This window comes from Pituophis catenifer, unplaced genomic scaffold (assembly GCF_029215685.1).
Source record: "Pituophis catenifer annectens isolate HBS135680 unplaced genomic scaffold, rPitCat1.0.hap2 SCAF_2, whole genome shotgun sequence".
In the NCBI taxonomy this organism is placed as follows: Eukaryota; Metazoa; Chordata; class Lepidosauria; order Squamata; family Colubridae; genus Pituophis; species Pituophis catenifer.
Genome location: NW_027256882.1, coordinates 282,468,690 through 282,490,395, shown reverse-complemented (window position 1 = coordinate 282,490,395; position 21,706 = coordinate 282,468,690). Strand labels below are relative to the sequence as shown.

Below are 21,706 nucleotides of genomic sequence, written 5' to 3'. Positions count from 1 at the left end.
AGAAGTAGATCCATTAGAATACATTCAGACTAGGAGTTCTTGGCAAAGAATGCCATCAAGTGTTATAGTCGCCCCATCTGAGTATAAATGCTGCATTTTCACCAATCAGTTCAATAGGTTATGAACCTAATAATCATTGCCATGTTAGCTGAGGGAAAGGATCTGACTGGAAGTGTCGTTAAATTAATTTCACAGCATGAATAAAATGTGCTTAAAATTTCGACTCCCAACCATTTGAGCAAGATTGCCCTGATTTTAATATACATCAGATGAGCAATTATTATTTGTTCAGTATTACAAAATGGCAGGATTTCCTTTTTGGACTAGTGTCTTGGAGGTACAGATCTGGCTTCCGAATTAAGAACAAAATTCTACCTCCTTGAAAAAATGGAAATAAATGTATAATTTTGCTGCTATCAGTAAGTAGAGGTACAATACTAGGTACCCCGGGGTCCTTAAAACTTTTTGCCATCCCACAACTCATTTTACTGTAATCTTAATTTACATACCTACCCTAAAAATCCAAACACCAAAATGAACACAAATAAACATCATCATCAACAACAAAATTCTCTATTCTCCAAACAACCTGAGGGTAGGACAAGAAGCAATGGGTGGAAACTAATCAAGGAGATAAGCAACTTAGAACTAAGGAGAAATTTCCTGACAGTTAGAACAATTAATCAATGGAACAACTTGCCTCCAGACGTTGTGAATGCTCCAACATTGGAAATTTTTAAGAAGATGCTGGATAACCATTTGTCTGAAGTGGTGTAGGGTTTCCTGCCTAAGCAGGGGGTTGGACTAGAAGACCTCCAAGGTCCCTTCCAACTCTGTTATTCTATTCTAAAAAACAATACAATGAAAATTTGGGGAAGGTAGATTTATTGTAATTTATTGTAAATCCATTTTTGCACCTCCTTTGGACTTTGCACCTCCGTAAGAGAGATACACCTCACACTTTGGGAAATACAGAGATAGAACTACTAGTTGATCGACTACTACTTCAAAACTTTGCTGGCTCTGGTTGAGGAAGTTAATACTACTAGACTTGATCATTCTAATTTTTCTCTATATGGAGCAAGATATATTTACAGTGGTACCTCAATACCTCTTGGGGCCTTGGTTATGGTTATCTACGTGGTAACCAAGAGTTGACAATAAGTTGAAAAAGAATATCAGAATAACAGAGTTGGAAGGGTCCTTGGAGGTTTTCTAGTCCAACCTCTTGCTTCAACAGGAGACCCTATACCATGTCAGACAAACAGTTGTCCAATCTGTCCTTAAAAACCTCTAGTGTTGGATCACCCACAATTTCTGAAAGCAAGTGTTCCACTGATTAATTGTTCTCACTGTTAGCATATTTCTCCTTAGTTCTAATTGGAACTAGGTTGGAGTTGATGGCACATAATCAATCTTTGGCTATGACCCAATCATTAGAGTCAACAGCCAGTTGATTAGACTGATATTCATTTGGACAAATAGAATTATTGTAGTTGTTTTTATTACGATTATTCTTCGAGGCAGAAATGAAAACGCCCAGCTGGGATAGTAGATGCAACTTGTGCCAAACTATATATTGAAACAGTTGATCATACATTAAATGAATACAGCAAAATTGCATAGCTTAGTTAAAAAAAAGACATTAAGAAGTTGGGAAAATACTGCACTGACTTTTATGTTAGAAGTGCCAATTTACAGTCAATAAGAATTACTGGAAGCGTGAAATCACATATAAAGTCCTTGGAAATGAGACCAAAAGTTATGGGATTTTAAAATTCAGACAGATTGTTACCTAGGACAGAGCACACTTTATTGCTGAAGTCATTGCAAGAGACAGTAATGTTGAAGACAAGGAATTGGAAAGGTTACAAAATACAAACAACTGCAAATAGGGACAGGAAAAATGGGAAGAAAATGCTAGTGATGCCAATTATTGTTGGGATAGTAGATGCTGTATCACAAAGACTTGGGATGGTTTTGGACTGCTTAAATTAGGAAAAACTCTAACTCCAACTAAACAAAATCACAAACGAGTATTTCATAATTAGATACCACTTTCCATGATTCTCAAATCCTTGAGTAGCTCTGAAATTATATGAACAAAAAAACTGGCCAGCATTGACTATGGCTCTTGATTAGTAAAATTGGAGTTTAATGTGTTGTAATATTAATTAAAATAATTACTCTAGCTCTAGCAAAAAGTCTGAAGAGATTCTCAGTCATCCAGGTCATGGTTGTCCCAAAGGTGCTTTTTCAGAAGGCACCTGGAATTCCTTGTTTTTCTTTTTGAAAACGTTTCACTTCTCAGCCAAGAAGCTTCTTCAGCTCTGACAGGATAGTGGGGAATGGAAGGATTTATATTCCTTGCAGACAGCTAGTCATTTGCATCATTTTAGAGGGTCACTGAAGCACTTGGAGGTTTATCTGTGTCCTCAGGGTCACCTGAGTAGTGCTGAGAATATAGATCCTTCCATTCCCCACTATCCTGTCAGAGCTGAAGAAGCTTCTTGGATGAGAAGTGAAACGTCATCAAAAGAAATTATAAAGTCCAATTGCCTCCTGAAAAAGCACCTTTGGATCTAGGACTAGTAGTCTGAGACTTGCCTTCATTAATATCAACCAGGCTGCATATTTTTTTTAGTTGTATCTCTGCCAAGGGTAGATTTAAGCATCATAAATTTTAAAAATATTGATTGATGGATGGATGGATGGATGGATGGATGGATGAATTCTCCTCTTCCCACCCCACTGTTCTCACTGAATTTGCTATTGAAAGTAGAAGGGAAATTGCTTTACACACTGTAAAGCTGAGTGTGATGTTCTTGCACTTTTGTTGCGATGAAGCATTCAATGTATCTTCAACATGTGGGTGGGTGTAGGTGCTGTGACTATGTCAATTATTTTCCACCTCCCTGACTGTTAGGAACTGGAAAATCATTAAGTATCTATGAAATTAAAAGGGTGTCCTATTAGATTTAGCCTTTGGCCAAGTAAGGAATGGCAGAGAAATAAGTCATACCAGTCAAAGAAGCCCATCTGTCTGGGGTAGCCTATCTGAATCTGACCATTTTTATTAGCTTTTTATCCATTCCATATAGTGCCTTCTCAAGTCATGCATTTATAAATAATTGAGTTGCCCTTTGTATCTTCTGCTCTGTTCCTGCCCTGCCTTTACATTGCCTAATATAAAAGCTGGATCTGGCAAGAGACATTCTCTTTGCCTTTTTGAATAAACTTACCGAGTGTCAAAATTTCACAAGTATCTAAAAATTCTCTTCAGTTATCTTTGAAAATCCTCATTTCTCTGAGTTATGCAATGCCTTCCTTGGGCATAAAAGAATATAAAAGTGCATATACTGAGAGAGAAATAGTAGCAATAGCACTTAGACTTATATACCACTTCGTAATGCCTTGCAGCCCTCTCGAAATGACTTACAGAGTCAGCATATTGCCCCCAACAATCAGTCTCCATGAATCTGTTGCAATAGCAATAGCACTTAGACTTATATACCACTTTACAGTGCTTTACAGCCCTCTCTAAGCAGCTTACAGAGTCAGCATATTGCCCCCCAAAATTTGGGTCCTCATATTACCAACCTCGGAAAGACGGAAGGCTGAGTCAACCTTGAGCCTGGTGAGATTCGATCTGCCAAATTGCAGTAAGCTGGCAGTCAGCAGAAGTAGCCTGCAGTACTGCACTCTAACCACTGTGCCACCAAGCAATAGCAATGCAAATGCCATTACTGAGGGAGACTTGGGAATTTCCCAATTTTTGGATCCTGTTTCCTTCCGGAGAAATTATGGAAAGTTCTGCACTCAACTTCTCTCCCCAAACATCAGGTGTAGAGTTTTCAAATGCCATTTGTGCCTGGTTCCTGGGAATTTGGGTCAGTAGAGTTTTCTACCAGCATTACCAAGGATTATGACAGGAATATAATTTTCATCCCTGGAACTGCGTTGTGCCGAGGACACAATGCTAAATTACAAATTTTCAAAGAAAATGTCTCTGTTTCTAGTCCATCCCACCAAATGGAAGTTTCTCTCTTCATCTTTGGGAGATGTTATCTTGTAGCAGATTCACAATTTGAAGCTTAGCAGATAATAGTTGGCACATATTTGTGTTATCCTTCTTCTCTAATTGTTGTGCCTTTCTAGAGGAACTATGTTTGATATTTTTAACTGTAGTTTTACTCAAAGCTAAAACTGCCTAAAGAACTGCCTTTGTATTACAGAAGTGGAACTGAATGGATGTACTTATTCAGAAAATGTAAACATTTATTTCTTCTTAACAATTTTAACAGCAAAACAGTAATAACAATACTCATAATACACTTATAATAATACACAGTAATGGGAGACAAACCATTAAACTGATTTGCCCTTGAGTGCGGCGGCCATATTATTAGCGATAATAGTTTGCATAACTATATCACAGTGACCCTGAAATGATTATGGATATGAAATAAAAATAAACCTTTTTTTAAACCGTAATGCTACTTTCAGAGCAGAATAATTGAAATGCACTTTACCTCCCAGTCTCTCTCTCTTTTCTGGTGTCTGAGAGGTAACTGAAGTATGTACTGCTCTAATTCTGACAGACCAACATAGAGAGATAAAGTAAAGCAATGAAACATGATAGTTGCCTTTCTTTCCCTTTTTTTTAAAAAAGAAAATTAATCTAATACTTTAAATTTATTCTCCTGCAATAGTCATTGATTTGATAGCACTTGGGTATCTTCCAATTACTAGTTGCCATTAAATCACGCTTTGCTCTTAATTTGGAAGACATTTTCAACTAGAAATAAGCACTAATTGATCAGTTTTTATAATAAATAGCATCAACTTCAACTGTGACTTAATCCATCATGTGTCTCTTTCTTTTAAATAGTTGAGTTTAATTTGATGGCCTAGTTTAGATTTATTTTCTTCAAGACAGCAGGAGAGTGGGAGCTGGAATCTCTAAAATCATAATTATGTTTCTGTCAAGTGGCATGTTGTGAGTCCTCACCCAATGCCAGCCTGACAAAAATAGCACCTTCCCCCATAAAACCACAATATTTATCAGCTTCCCTGCACATCACTGATATTAGTCAATTTGGTCCAGTGGTTAAGGCACCAGTGTAGAAACCAAGAGACTATGGGTTCTAGTTCCTCCTGAGGCATGAAAACCAGCTGGGTGACTTTGGGCCCATCACCAGGAGACTGTGAGTTCTAGTCCTGCCTTAGGTATGAAAGCCAGATGAGCAACCTTGGGATAGTCACTCTTTTTCAGGCTACTCACCTCACAGGGTTGCTGTTGTGGAGAAAATATGAGGAAGCAGGAATATTAGTTATGTTCATTGCCTTCTGGAAAAATTCTGAAAAATTCTTCTCCCAATTTCTGGGATAAATGTCTGTGTTTCCTTAATGATGTTCAGCACAAGTGACTGGATTCCATTTTTCTCTCCAGCTGTTGTCAGTGCCATCCCAGTGCCAACACTAGAAAGTGCCCAGTATCCAGGAATCCTGCCATCCCCCACCTGTGGATATCCACACCCTCAGTTTACTCTCCGCCCTGTGCCATTCCCAACACTTACAGTTGAACGGACCTTTGGAACAGGGAGAAGTAAGTAGATCCTTGCTTGATTCTAACTTCAGTAGGATGGAGAAATAGGTAAGACACAGAAACCACAAGGCAATCTGTCTCGAAAACTGATTGAGACGGAGATGGCTCCTTCCTTGAACCATAGGAAGAGGTGAAAGAGGAGGAAGGAACAGCCTTGCATTTGGAGGTAAGTGCTTATTTTAGAGATGTGAAGGCCGGCTGAGAAATTAACCATCCTCCCTTCTCTACATCTTTTATAATAATAATACGAATGGGTTGCATGATGAATTCTACTGATTTCTTACCTTTTATCACACGAGAAACATCTTAAATATGGAAAGTCCTCATTCTTCATTCCATCACCAGCACCTCCATTACTAACTAAATGCAACTTCTACTAAACTTCTACTAAAATCCTTGCAACTCCAGGCTTCCCTAGTTTTTCCAGTAATTGGTTAGATACTTCAAATTGTGCACGATATTTTATGTCAGATTTTGCTTCAGTTGTTTCTAATGTTCTTATCTTTTCCCCCTTAATGGACATGTTAGCATAATATGATTTAAAACCTAGAACTATGTTCACACTTCCTGGTTTGTCTTACAAACAATCGGGACAAATAATGCAAGCAGGGTATTGGTATAATATGGTTTAATATATTCAACATTCCTCCAGTTTTGCCGTATTGCTGCATTGTTGTGCGGGGGTAGGTGTTGTGACTATGTCAATTATTTTCCACCTCCCTGACTATTAGGAATTAGGAAAACCATTACGTATCTATGAAGTTAAAAGGGTGCCCTATTAGGTTTAGCTCTTGGTCAAGTAAGGAATGGTAGAGAAATAAGTCATACCAGTCAAAGAAGCCCATCTCTCTGGGGTAGCCTATCTGAATCTGACCATTTTTATTAGCTTTTTATCCATTCCATATAGTGCCTTCTCAAGTCATGCATTTACAAATAATTGAGTTGCCCTTTGTATCTTCTGCTCTGTTCCTGACCTGCCTTCACATTGCCTAATATAAAAGCTGGATCTGGCAAGAGACATTCTCTTTGCCTTTTTGAATAAACTTACTGAGTGTCAAAATTTCATAAGTATCTAAAAATTCTCTTCAGTTATCTTTGAAAATCCTCATTTCTCTGAGTTATGTAAAGCCTTCCTTGGGCATAAAATAATATAAAAGTGCATATACTGAGAGAGAAATAATAGCAATAGCACTTATTTATTTATTTATTTACTTATTATATTTCTATACCGCCTTTCTCCTGTAGGACTCAAGGTGGTGTACAGTCAAGAAAAATATAGATACACAAACATCATAAAATTGCTAATTAAAATTATTATTATAACATAGTTTGGCCCAATTAAATAGAACCTAAAATTAGATAACATTTTATATTATTATAGATGGTATATACTTAGACTTATATACCACTTCATAATGCTTTGCAGCCCTTTTGAAGTGGCTTACACAGTCAGCATATTGCCCCCAACAATCAGTCTCCATGAATCTGTTGCAATAGCAATAGCACTTAGACTTATATACCACTTTACAGTGCTTTACAGCCTCTCTAAGCGACTTAGAGTCAGTATTTAAAAATTCTCTTCAGTTATCTTTGAAAATCCTCATTTCTCTCAGTTATGCGATGCCTTCCTTTGGGCATAAAAGAATATAAAAGTGAGTATACTGGGAGAGAAATAATACGGTAACAATAGCACTTAGATTTATATACCGCTCCATAATATTTTCCAGCACTGCCTGAGTAGTTTACAATGTCACCATATTGATCCAACAATCTGGATCCTCATTTTCTATCCTCAGAAGGATGGAAGTCTGAGTCAACCTTGAGCCAGTCAGGATCAAACTCCTGGCAGTGAGCAGAGTTAGCATTCTAATCTCCCCACTCCCTCCCTCTCTCTCTCCCTCCCTCCCTCCCCCCCTCCTATGAGGTTGGGCTTTCAGATTGTGAAGGGGAAAGAGGAAAATGACTATATTAACAGAAATGAACAGGAATGTTTGTGTGCATCTCTTTTTAATTCTCAGATAGTTACAGAACCTCAACAAGAATGAATTAATTTAAGATTGGAAATAAGGGAGAAACAGAAAGAAACTAACACCGACATCTTTCTGCTTTGAAAAATCAGATATTTTGCCCTTTCTATACCTGTTTATCAGGGAAAGAGTAGCGAGAAGCACATGACCAATTTTTAAAAATCTTAAAAACTGTTCTTTCCTTCTGAAGGAAACTCTACCAAAAGTTCAAATGTATTCTTATTTATTCTTGATTGTCTATAGCCTTTACCTTAATCATAATCATAATCATAAGTTTATTTGTCAAGCGTATGTAAGATAACAGGTAAAAGTATAAACATAATTTGAATACATGAAAAGAGTAAGTAAAAAAGGAATATTAGAACTGGGGCAGTAGGCACACTGGTGCACTTATGCACGCCCCTTACAGACCTCTTAGGAATGGGGTGAGGTCAACGTAGACAGTTTAAGGTTAAAGTTTTGGGGGTATGGGAAGAAACTACAAAGTCAACCATTTTTGCATTTGCAACCATTCAAAGGAGGGGTAAGTCTTTTTCCTTCCACTTGACAAACTGTGAACTGGGAGAATGATTATTCTCCTGATTAAATTTCTCCAGTTATTGCCAATGGTACACCTGGTGTCTGGACTCCTTTCCCTCTTAAAGCATGATGTGCTCATAAGCAATCAGAGGAAAACAATGTTGTGAAGTTTCCGAAAGATGCCCTAATTAATTCATGAACCATGAGCCAAACTTCAAAAGAAATACAGTCATTTATTAGTTATTAACACAGCTGCCTGCAATTACTGCAGGTTCGAATCTTACCAGGCTCAAGGTTGACTCAGCCTTCCATCCTTTCTAAGGTAGGTTAAATGAGGACCCAGTTTGTGGGGGCAATAAGCTGACTTTGTATGAATATACAAAAGTATGAAGGCTATTGCTTAACGCATTGTAAGCCGCCCTGAGTCTCCGGAGAAGGGCGGCATATAAATCAAATTAAAAAAAAAAAATTAGGAACACCATTTTGGCAATATTCAGATGCAGTTAGAACTCATCCCATGTAGATTTACGTTCCCCTTTGACCCTATCTCTCCCCTCCTCCCTGGCCATGTCATAAATCACATTCTCCAATTAACCACTTTGGTTGACTGTGAAACCCAACACCCTCCTACTGATTGTGGTAAGAAAGCATCTATGGAATGCAGCTTCAGTTATGGAAATCAATCAGCTCTATCAGTTCTCCCTCCCTCCTGCTCATGGCAACTTGAAAGCTTTGCAAGTTGACACATGTATTATCATTGACTTGTAACAAACTCATCAAGTAAGTGCTTTTCTTACTTTCCCCATACTTGGTTAGAGATTACTTCAGGAATCTCAAAAGAGTTCACCCTGAACTTTACGCTATATCTTTTTCCTATCTTTGATGGCCTACTAATCCTACACACAAAGATTTTTCTGAAAAGAAACAACATCGATATTTTTGAAGTCTCTGTCACATTAGATGTTCCAATGCAAACCAGCAGCAACAATGTTTGACCTTGATTGAAATGTGACACCTGACACCTGAAATAAATGTAGGAATTAAAATTGAATTAAAATGTAAAATTAAAATATAGAACAGATGTTGAGGCCTTGGAAAGAGTATGGGGAAGAGCAACAAAGATGATAAGGGGACTAAACTGCATGATAAATGATTGAGGGAACTAGGTGTGTCTAGTCCAGGCCTGTCAAAATGGTGGCCTGGGGGCCGGATATATCACGTGCAGGCCACACCCACCCCATCTCAGCAAAGGCAAAAAACATCACGATACATCACGATCTGACCTGTGACACGATCCAGTTTGACACTCATGGTCTAATAGAAGGATTAAGTGTTCTAATATTTGATGGTTACTGAGAAAGAAGAGGGGTTCAACCTCACAAAGAAGCGAGATCCAACCTAAAACTGAGGAGAAATTTCCTGACAATAAGAACAATTCATCAGTAGAATGGCTCACCTCCAGAGGTTGTGGATTCTCCATCACTGGAGGCTTTCAAAAAGAGCCTGGGTAGCCATTTGTCCAGAATGATATAGGGTCTCCTGCTTTGGACTTTGGACTAGAAAACCTTCAAGATCCTTTCCAACACTCTTATTCTACATTCTAAATGGCTTAGTAAGTTATTCCAGACTGATATAGCAAATGCCATGGTCCAAGGAACCAGTGACTAGATTTAAAAATGGTAGCGGGAGTATGAAACTGTGCGGATTACAAACTTGGCCGTGAAGAGTTATCATGGGGAAAGATGTAGTCCTGGTGTCTTTCCAAATTGCAGAAGAAAACTCAAAGTGGTCAAAATCAGGTCAAGCTGGAGAATCCAATGGCTAAAAACAGTGATTTTATAAATTCATTTGCAAAGCAGTGGCACCAGGGCTAGGTTCTACTTACCTTTACTACCTGTTGGCAACAGGATCGTGCACACGCACCGAGCTTCTGCGCATGCGCAGATCACCTATGACGATATCCGGGGAGGTGGGTATGCTCAAATGCAGAAGAGGAAACATTTCTCCTTTTGTTTTGTTTTTAGCTAGCCCTCTACCAGTGAAAATGGAGGCCCCCCTGTTGGATGCTTATCCTACAGTTGGGTAGATAATATATAGAAAACTATGTTCTGTAACTTTAACTGCTACAAAGATGACTAATTGGCTGTGCTAAGCAGACATAAAAGGAAGGCAGGAAGTTCGCTCACTTCTGCTCTTGCTTCTGCTTCTGCTCCTGTTCCTGCTATTAGAAGGTTGAACTGCTGGAAGGAACTGTGTCTGTGTTTGAAGAGAACTGGAATTGTAAGCAAACTATGTTTTATGTTAAACCGTGATTGTTTGAAGCAGTTGTTTTGAAAAGCCAAGTTTGTTTTTATACTACAAGTAAAGACTGTTTATTTTTCTTTAAACGTTCAGAGTCTGTGACTATCTGTGTGTTTTGCTAAGCATCGTATCTATTCGCTGTCTGGTCCATTGCACTACTTTGCAGAGGGCAGTTTTACCCTCAACACCCCCCTCCCCCCGAGCTCCATTTTCACTGGCAGAGGCACCACGGGCCGGTCCTTTGCTGTTTCCAGGCCAGCCCTGCAGGCCAGATTTAAACATCCCACAGGCCAGATCCGGCTCTTGGGCCTTGAGTTTAACACCCCTGCACTAGATAAACGCAGCAGACATTTTTAACCTAAGCTGCTGAGATCCCTACCCCCTTTGTAGACAAGTACAAATGGTGCGTTGCGGTAACTCAGTTCCAAGTAACTCGCCCTGCATTATTACATGACTGAACATCCTATTGATTGGAAAGAGTCGCCCTTCAAATCCATCATGTGGAATCGCGTTAGAGAGAGCCTCGCCGTCGAGTGTAGCCATTCACTCTGCCCAATGGGCCGTATTTGGATTTCTCTTTGTCTGTTTTTGAAATCTATTTTAGATAAATGGGGAGGTAGGAGTGGATGGTATCAGGGCTGGGGGAAAAAAAAAATCACCCTCAGCAAAAACAAAACAAAACAAAAAACAAAAAAACCCCCCGTTCCCGCTATTTGCTGCAAGAGAAATAGAAGAAAATAATAGAGAAAGGCAGAGTTCTGGTGTTAAACCTGTCTGCCATATTGACCACTGTCAAAAATGGCTGGTAGCAATAGTCGAAAATAATGGCTTTATATTGACTTCTTTTTTAATGCCTTTTGCTAGGAGGGGGGGAAAACGTGGCTATTTTGTCAAAGTAATCTCATTCTATAGATCAGCTTCAGGGTGCAAAAGGAGTGTTATGGAGACATATGAATGGCATTTTCTCAAATATCGAGGATGGATGTGTTTCAATTCCCCGCACTTTGAATAACGAGACCGTTGTTGCAGCCAATGTAAGGGGGGGAAAATAGCTTTTTTTCGATGGGGGTTCTCCAGACCAGCATGTAGGGCTGGTTCAAAAGACTCACACCACATGAAAGGTGGGGGGGGGGTCTAAGCAAGAGCTTTCCCCATTCCCCATACATTCTTTCCTCCTTGTACATGCCTGAGGCCACCATGGTTCCCAGCCTTCAGCCACTGCCAATCTATTGTGTCCATTCGGCTTGACTCATTCTTGGCAACAGTGAATCCCTCTGCCGTCTATTCTCACTGCCTAAAGGCATTAGGCCACAGAAGCAATGGAGGAGAACCAGGCCAGAAGAATCCAAGTGACAACAGGTGCTGCATAAGCTGAGAAGGGTAAAAGAAAAGCCCTTTTAATTACCAGACATCACTGAGAATCATGCTGAAGGTACAATGTTCTGTCTGACCACCAGAATATGGGTCCACAATCCAGATTGTCTACCCATCGAATCTCAGGCCTCTGGTGGGATGTATTATGCCTCTAATAGCATACAGTCCAGATCTTTTAAATGTTGCTTCCGTTCACCCATCTCTGGTAGACTCACTTGTTCTCCACCTCGTTGATTTGCTCATTATTTTTGGGGGCTCCACTCCTAAAACTTCATGCAAGCCTAAAGAAACTTCTACTTCTTTGCTGCCATCAAATGAGGATTTGGATTTTAGCAACCCAGATCCTCTGAACCTATAAGAAAAAGCTAAGCATTCCAGATGCGATTGAACAGACTGAAAACAGAGATCTTTATATACATCTCAAAGAAAAGTATACATGTGAAAGAGAGAAGATGGTGGGAAAAAAACAGGGAACGTTATGCATGCCATGAAGAAGTGTATCTTATACAGTACTTAGTTTCTGAGTTGAAGGAAGGATGTATTCTTGCATTTTACCCAGACATCCCAAAGGCAATTTTGCCTAAAATGATTATTGATTATTTAGTTTATCCAAAATGTCAAAACAAAAGACCTACAACCAGCTTACAAACCCCTCAGAATCCAGATCAACTGCACAGCCAACCAGAGACAGCATCGACCATCAATCAACCCACACAATTCCCCCCCACCCGCAGTTCTCCTTCCAATGACCCTGACCTGATGTAACCTTCCTATTACAAGACCCTTCACGAGACTCTCACTGATGACTCACACCTGATGCAACACAAGACCCTCACTTGACACCAGAGGTGGTATTCAGCAAGTTCTGACCAGTTCTGGAGAACCAGTAGCAGACATTTTGAATAGTTTGGAGAACCGGTAAATACCACCTCTGGCTGGCCCCGCCCCCATCTATTCTCTGCCTCCTGAGTCCCAGCTGATCAGGAGGAAATGGGGATTTTACAGTATCCTTCCCCTGCCACACCCAACAATCCATGACACACCCACCAAGCCACACCCTCAAAACCGGTAGTAAAAAAAATTGAATCCCACCACTGCTTGACACATCAACACCTGAAACCCTTATAAACAGAAGAACTCTGACATTGACATCCCCTAAACTTCCCTGAAGATATGATCTAGCCTGGCAACAAAAAGTTTGGAAATCAACCCACAAACTCAGAGAACGAAACTTCACCCTCATCCTACACTCGAGCTACAGATTCACCACTATGGCAAGACAAAGGACTTTCATGAATTCAGAATGCTTCACAGAACATGCATATATATACAGAAGTCGAAAGGATGGGCCTTATGTATTTTGTACTCTGGTAATTGCGTTATGGACATTAGTACCAATAGGAAAAAAATACTCTTTCAATTTTTGCTAAACAAAAGTGTTAGCCAGGTAAGAGGTATGCATATCAACACTTCAGTGAGTGTGCATCTGACATTACACTTGATGGTTATCAAGTTTTAAAGTGTAAAAAAGAAGATCAAGATTTACTCACTCTCATTCCAGAACGAAGGGCACAGAATATGGATATAAGTTTTTAAAAAGCAGATTCAGACTGAAGATTATATTTAAAAAATCTGATGAACTATTAGACAACAGAAGAAAATACCTAGATCAGTGGTTTAAAAAGGGAAAGGGGTCCCCTGTCCAGTCATATCTGACTCTAGGAGCCAGTGCTCACCTCTGTTTTCTAGCCAAGGAAGCCAGCTTTGTCCAAAGACATTTCCATGGTCACGTGGCCATCATGACTATACGCCAGGATCAGTGGTGGGCTGCTGCCAGTTCAGATCAGTTTGGGCGAACCTGTAGTTCTGACAATCAGCTGGCCCCGCCCACCCAGCCCCGCCCTGTCCTGTCCTATTTTTCCTTCTTTCTGGCTCAGTTGATTTGCGCGGCACAGCTGATTTCCATGCCTCCACTGTTCTACTTACCGGGGCTGCCTTAGAAAGTAAGCAGCTGAGCTTCAAATTGCTGTATTTTGAATGCTGCATGCAAGCGTGTTAGGTGTGCATGTGTGCGAAGCATGCGTGCATGTGTGAATCACACTCTCACAGAACCGGTTGTTAAACCAGTTGCAGCCCGCCACTGGACAAGAGGCATGGAAGTTGTTATCTCCCCACCAAAGTGGTACCTATTTATCTACTTGTATTTGCATGCTTTCAAACTGCTAGATGTGCAGGAGCTGGGACAGGAATGGGAGCTAATCCCAAAATGCAGTATTTGGGCCTTGAACTGCCAATCTTCTAATCGACAAACCCAACATTTTAACCGCTAGACCACTGCAACGGTAGGGCCCCTTTTATTGGATGAATTCAGTTTCCGAGAAGTCATGTGTCAGGGATGGTTCAATTTAGGTTCCTGTAATGAGCTCAGTGTAATGGCTCAGTGGCTAAGATGCTGAGCTTCTCGATCGAAAGGTCAGCAGTTCAGTAGTTCGAATCCCTAGTGCTGCGTAATGGTGTGAGCTCCCATTCTTTGTTCCAGCTCCTGCCAACCTAGCAGTTCTAAAGCACCTAAAAATGCAAGTAGAAAAGTAGGGACCACCTTTGGTGGGAAGGTAACAGTGTTCTGTGTGCCTTTGGCATTTAGTCTTGCCGGCCAAATGACCACGGAGACATCTTCGAACAGCGCTGGCTCTTCGGCTTTGAAACGGAGATGAGCACCGCCCCCTAGAGTCAGGAACGACTAGCACATATGTGCGAGGGGAACCTTTACCTTTTAATGAGCAGAAATCTGGATTCCGTGACCTTTTCAAGTCTTGGATTCTAGGATCTTTTCTCCTATTCTGTAACAAAGACCAGCACATTCAAAAGCAGCCTTAAAACTATTTTGAAAAGGAAATGGCTGTTTTCTTGGTGTTTAGTGAAAGAGCCCTGTAACCATGCAATGTGATTAGAGACCAAGATGAAAGAGGCCACCTTACTATTTTTAGAAAACAAAGGCTGTTGACTTCACAGATCTTGCAAATCTTCTCTCAACAAAGCAAACAGTTAAACCAAACAGATTTATTTTTTTAACCTGCCCCAATTTTGGAGACAAACCAGAATGCAACGCAGATGAAAGGTGAAGCCTACAAATCCTGTTCCGTTTGAATAGAAAAATATTGGCCGAGTTCCATACTTCACTATGATTTCCATGGCTCCCAATTTGGAGAGAGTTTAAGCAGAAGCATTTGCATTTTGCAAACACTGAAATGATTGAAATGCTTGTGAGGCCTCCTGTATGTTGGCAAACCCAAGAAAAAAGAAAAACTGATGATGTCACTACCCAAGAATATATAAAATGCCGTCTTTAGAGTTGCTACAGGTTGAGAGTTTCCTATCAATGGATCAGATGGTTTCTGAATTCTACGGCTCTTTGGGTGTTTCAGCTACCTGCTTTGAGGTCGTGTGGTGTGATTTGTCTGAGATGAAGTAATGTTTGAGACTTGGACCAAAATAGGCATAATTCTTGTTCTACTTTTCAAACGGATTTATAGGGCCTCTGAGCTTTACAAGTATAATCCAAACAAATTATCATTTTGAACAGGCAATTCAGCCCCGTCTCTAGCAATAGTCTAATTTGGAAGGATTGCTAAGAAGAAAATAAGCAAAAGCATCTTTGTTCCCCAACCATTAGAGGAATGAGAAGAGCTTAAGTGTACAAAAGAAAGCTCTGGCAAATGTTAATGCCCTTGGCTTCCTGTAATGCCTCCAGATTATTAAAACAGAAACACTTGCCCTTTAATGGTTTCTGTTTAGCTAGCCTATTATTAGGAGCTTAGAGCTAGAGGTAATGGTAAAGTTACATTAATATGTATTTATTGCGTGGATATTTCCAATGGTGTTTTTCCTAGATATTTTGAACCACAAGCCGTGATTTTTATTTTATTTTTATAAACAAGGGATTAGCCAGCCAAAGCTCAACAGTCTTTTCTCAGTATGCAAAGAAGCAGAGTGCTGGTAACCTCTAACCCAGGGATGTCCAACCTTAGAAACTTTAACACTTGTGGACTTCAATTCCCAGAACTCCCCAGCATGGGGAGCAGGGATGGGTTCTACTTACCTTTACTACCGGTTTGCAACAGGAGTGTGCACGCAGAAGCTTCTGCGCATGCGCAGATCATCCATGATGATGTCCGGGTGGGTGAGTGGAGCCTCCCGCTGCTTTTACTACCAGTTCGCAAGAACCGGACCGAACCGGGAGCAACCCACTACTGATCGGGAGTTGAAGTCCACAAGTCTTAAAAGTTGCCAAGGTTGGACACCCCTGTTCTAGTCAAATTACATGGGTTTTGGAAACTCTCAATCTGAGTTGTGTGACCACTAGACAGTAACCATGCCCAATGGCATAAGAATTGAGAGAATGTTAACCTCTGTGAATTCAACAGTGCTTTAACTTTTAAAACACTGCACTCTGTTGCAGTTGTCCCTTTTAGGTTTTGGGCTCCAGTATGCCAGTAGAGTAGGAAGACTGGTGTAGCCTGAAAATCTCATAAGACAGTTTCACACAGTGATCTAGTTATGAATGACATCATGATCACAGCATCATTGTCATCTATATTGTCATCAACATAGCTCTGATACAGCAGAATAGTGCTAATGTTCAGATGTTCATCAAATATTCCCCAATTCATGTTGGGGAGAGCAAATATAAACAGCTACAACATTAAGTAAGCAGAGCTGTCCTTGTAGTATGTTCTGAAGCCTATCTAGCACAACAGATGGCAGAGTCATAACTGGATATAAATTCTCAATATCTTCTCAATATATTTAATAGTACCATTGCATGGGTAATGACTGACATGATTATTGGAAGAAGAGAGTGGGCGCTCCTTTGGTGTGATATGTTTCTACCACTTAAATAACTGTCTCTAAGTTGCTTCTTTTTTTAAAAAAAAATATAAACTTTATTAAAACACATATAAAACAGATATAAAAACATTTACAAAACATACAACATATAAGTAAATTTCCCTTTTAAAGCAATATTTCATAGTGGTTCTTCAACTAATACGATCGTAATTATTCCCCTTATTCTTAGCCTAGTAATTTTCTCTTTCTCTAAGTTTCTTCTAATAAAAAAAATAGAGGGGGGGATTCATCCTGAAGCTATCTTGGCCACATCTATGGCTACCAGCAACAGAAGGCAGGAGAAGTTTTCTTGGAGGAATTGATGTTGGAGAAAAATTGCCCACGCCACAGGGAGGAGTCAAATGGGGAATTAGTCTGGAATCCATACATGGGCATAAGAGAGTGAAGCCTGAGCCCCCTCCAATGCCATTAAATCTTTTTTAGTCTGACCCAGGTGCAAACTGTAAGCCTCAGAAGGTTCCTGAGTTATAGGCTTGAGCAATAAAATAGCTAATTGATGCCTGACATTAGCTTATGGAGGAAACTTGATACAAATTGGGTCTTCTCCTTCCTGCTAGGTCGGAATTCTTAGAATTCCAAGTACAGTATATCTGGAAACTTTATCAGATTGAGAAGTCTGGTCAAATCTATGATTTGCAAGCACCTAAACGGATTGCTCAGATATCCATTACATCTGTTGGAATTCTTTGCTTTCCTCCCCAAGTTAATTATTAATGAGATCAAAGGAAGTTTAATCAACTCTGATTCTGTGCGTTATTATCACAGGCTGTGGCAGTATTATCAACCTGGTTTTTGCATCGCTTGTACGACATTTAATTTTTTTTAAAAAAGTATGTTATTTTAATGGTCCTGCTAGGGGTTTCTTCAATTTGGAATGATTACTCATTATCAGGCCTTGGAGTTCTTCCTGTGGCTGTTGCATTTAACTTTATTTTCTTGGGGCAAATGGAGCAGTCGCTGATGGGAATAAGTGCAAAGGTGCAATCATTTGACATGATTCCTGCTCTTGCCTGGGTTGTAACCAAGCAACAAATGGACATGAAAATTGAACCAAACACTCATTTCTCTCCAGGTGGCCCTCTGAAGTTATTTGTGTATCACATTGGCAGAATGGTCTAGACTGCAGGCATTAGGCTGGCCAAAGTTGTATTAATCAGCCTGCAATCATAGGCCTGCTTACAAAATAAGTGGCAAGAGGGAGGAGGGAAATGGGGATGTTGTTGTATATGGCAACCTCTTATGACTCGATTGCCTTTCACTTTTATCTCTGCTCCAATTTTTGCATTAATTCCAGTTCATTACAAACATGGGGATAGTAATAAACAATAATGGCAGAAGCAACTCTTAGTATTATTATATGCAGAATGTTGAACCTGCAGACTGATGCTATAGAAGAGGATAAACCTCTAGGTTTGGGAGGACTCTGTGACTCAGACAATTATGATAATACTTACTTGGAAACAATGGAAGGCAGATTGTTTGAAAGACCTGGGATGATGTTACTGCAGATGTTCCAAGTATGGGAAATGTTCAATGGTGGCCTATTGCTTTGTACTACTTGATACCAGGAAAGGATCAATGCTCCATCACCCATGTGTAACATTAAATCATTAGGTCCAGCTCAACACTCTTCTTTAAAGACTTTCTTGACTTTTCAGTCAAAAATCTTCATGGGGCTAAGCTTGAGGCTTGCATGCCGAGTCTTTGTCTTTAATTTGTGCCAATCATTATGGGAAGAAAGCAGCTTAATTATCCATTTTGGGAAACAAAATTCACATTCAAATCTGAGGTATCTTGTACAAAACAAATTTCTATGTTGAATAGAAATCTGCAGTCAGGGTTGGAGGCAGGTGAGAAAAATGTGTTGTGCACAGTTCTAAAACTTGAAACATATACAATTTACATCCAATGTTCTTAAATTCCTACAAATTTGTTTATCAGGTTTCTTGAGCTTGCTCTGAATGCATATATTGGATTGTGCAGATAGCTGTTGGCTCTGTTTGATTTAAAAAGAATAACCAACTCTGAAACATATTTTTAAAGAATTCCCCAGAATACATATATATGTATCTTGTTTTTTCCATCCATGAATGCTCTGAATTGACTCCTAACTTTGACAGTAACTCAAACAGTAAGACTCCTAACTTTGTATAGTACTCCATTTCTTGGCTTAAAAATTCAAGAACAGAATCATGTTAAATGTTTTCAACAAAAACAGGAAAGTTTTGTGTCATCTTAAAAGACGAAGTAAGTCAAAAGGTTAATAAACTGGTTAGTCATTAAAGTACCACAGCATTCTTGCTTCTAAAAAAAAAATTGTTTTCCTAAAAAGCTTGATTGGACCAATAATTCTGAGAGCTTCAACTATTAGATGTTTTAAATAATATTTTGAGACCAAACTTGTGTTAGAGGATGTTGAATATTTTGTTGTTAGATTTTAATTATATTCATAGAAGCGGTTGGGTTGACTCTTTTATATTGTTTTGCAGTGCCCAGAATCTTGGGACTGAATAATATAAACATTCATTTTCTAATAAATAATAAATACAAATTGATATCTGACATCTCAAATTGAACTATACAAACAAATATATGTTAAATCTTATTTCCACGATGGGTTGATATAAATCAAGAGAAGGGATAATGTAAAACTGCCAGTGTAGATCCTTTTTTTTCTGAGGATTGCCCAGTTAATAATCATTATGATATGTGTCAGACTGAACCTCCTGATTCCTATCAGTTGGTTCATCGTGGACTCTGTTAGTCTCCTACCTAGAAATTCTCCCTGCATCCATCCCTATGAAGATCAAAAACAAAATGCTTTGGATTATCCTACCCAAAGCCCTGAAATACAAAATGTAATAAAAATTGTGCTGATCAGGGAACACAGGAATTACTTGCATAATCAATGCATATGGGAAGGTTTTAATAAGGAATTCCTTTTCAGAGTACTCACATTGAAGTTCTACATAGAAGAAAAGAGTTTACTGGGAAAAGGAAAATAGAGGGAAAAAACAACAGAAGGAAACATTACATATGACTAATGGACTGGTCTACATTACTTAAGACTAATATAGACTATGTACAGCTAAAACTCTCATGTCTGATTGTGTGTCTTCAGGTGACCAAATCTGTGCACCAAATCTGTGCATCATAAGGCAACAATTTTTGAATCAAGATACTTCAAATAGGCTAACTTATGGAATGCAATAGGATTTCAATACTCCTATAGGATTGAAATTTGGCAATAATTATTTATTTTTTAGATTTTTTTCCCCTCCCACGTTGATTACTTTATGAAGTTTATAAACTTGGGGCTGCTTCACTGCTGTTGTGTTGTCACAGTCAGTTGCAGTCGCATAATTATCATTTCCAACACTCCCTGCCAATTTTCCACAAAGAAAGTCAATGGGGAAGCCAGCAGGAAGCCGAAAGTTGTTCCAGCTCCTGCTGGGTTTTTTGCCTGACTGTGCTCATTCATTCATGTTTAGGTAAGGAAATGTCTTTGAAATGTTGACCCAATGGGTCACAGGTTGTCTAGTTTTTAAATAAGATCAGTACTATCAGCCTACCTAAATTTGTTTTCTTCCCTCCTCAAATAAACTCTTGGGTTTCACTACTTATTCACTGCAGAGACGAGTCAGCCTTCTATTTGATTGTTTTTAAATAGGTCCTCCACTTTTCCTCCTTATTCCTTCTCTTTCCATATTCTCCTTAGTTTGATAGAATATAAGGGATGAGCCCAACTAATCTCTGTAGCTTGCTTTGCCCAGCCAACAATAATGTGCCATCTGTGAGGTCCTCGATCTATGCAGCAAATCAAAAAATCTCTAAGCTCATCTGTCTAATGACCATTAGTAGACCATAACAGTGCATCCTAGTTTATACAAATTGACCTGCATGGAATAGGCTTTGGGAAGAAGCACAAAAATAAATTCCATTATGACTCTCAGATGTTTATCAGATAAACATCTGATAAAGATAAAGAGCCTTGATAGTACAGTGGTCTACGCACCCTGTTATTAACACAGCTGCCTGCAATTTCTGCTGGTTCGAATCTCTCCAAGGCTGAAGGTTGACTCAGCCTTCCATCCTTTCTAAGGTAGGTGAAATGAGGACCCAGTTTGTGGGGGCAATAAGCTGACTTTGTATAAAATATACAAAAGGATGAAGGCTATTGCTTTTAACGCATTGTAAGCCGCCCTGAGTCTCCGGAGAAGGGCGGCATATAAATCAAATTAAAAAAATAAAATAAAATAAAAAAATCAGTTTGCAGTAAAAAAAAAAAACAGAAATGACAGTATAATAAGCAATACATGAAAATTATATAGAAATGGTCATGAGAATTAAGTATATTAATGGAAAAGGTGGCAGAGGTAAAATATTCTTCCAACTTTCATACCAGAAAGGGATTGGTTGACATGAATTAGTCTTTAGGTGATATTGAGGTGCCGTACCAAAACTGAAGTTTCTCACATTGCTATAACATTTGAATTGAACTGTAACAGTTATTTGCAGATTGATAAAGAGATGTTATAGAATGAGCCAGCTGCTAGTTTCTACATTATCACTGAAATACTTGCCTCTTTACTCAACTATAAGCAGAGTATTAGAAAGAAAATCAAAACATCTCCACCCTAATCAACACAGTGTTAGACTAGTTCTAATATAGGGGACGCAGTGGCTCAGTGGCTAAGATGCTAACTTTGTTGATCGAAAGGTCGGCAGTTCAGCATGTCGAATCCCTAGTGCCGCATAATCCCTAGTGCCACTGGCACTTCTGCTAGGTTGGCAGAAGTGCCAGCTTCTGCCAACCTAGCAGTTCAAAAGCAGGTAAAAAACTGCAAGTAGAAAAATAGGGACCACCTTTGGTGGGAAGGTGACAGCGTTCCGTGTGCCTTTGGCATTTAGTCATGCCGGCCACATGACCACAGAGATGTCTTTGGACAGCGCTGGCTCTTCGGCTTTG

At 39.4% G+C, this 21,706-nt stretch overlaps 1 protein-coding gene across 1 annotated transcript in view; it reads left to right on the top strand.

The window, feature by feature from the left end:
* The window catches only part of DCC (DCC netrin 1 receptor), a 764,852-nt gene that overhangs the window by 714,289 nt on the left and 28,857 nt on the right, over positions 1-21,706 (top strand). Inside the window, exon 26 of the mRNA XM_070934567.1 lies at positions 5,453-5,608. Coding sequence (XP_070790668.1) covers positions 5,453-5,608 — 156 coding nt within the window. The remainder of the gene's footprint in view (positions 1-5,452; positions 5,609-21,706) is intronic.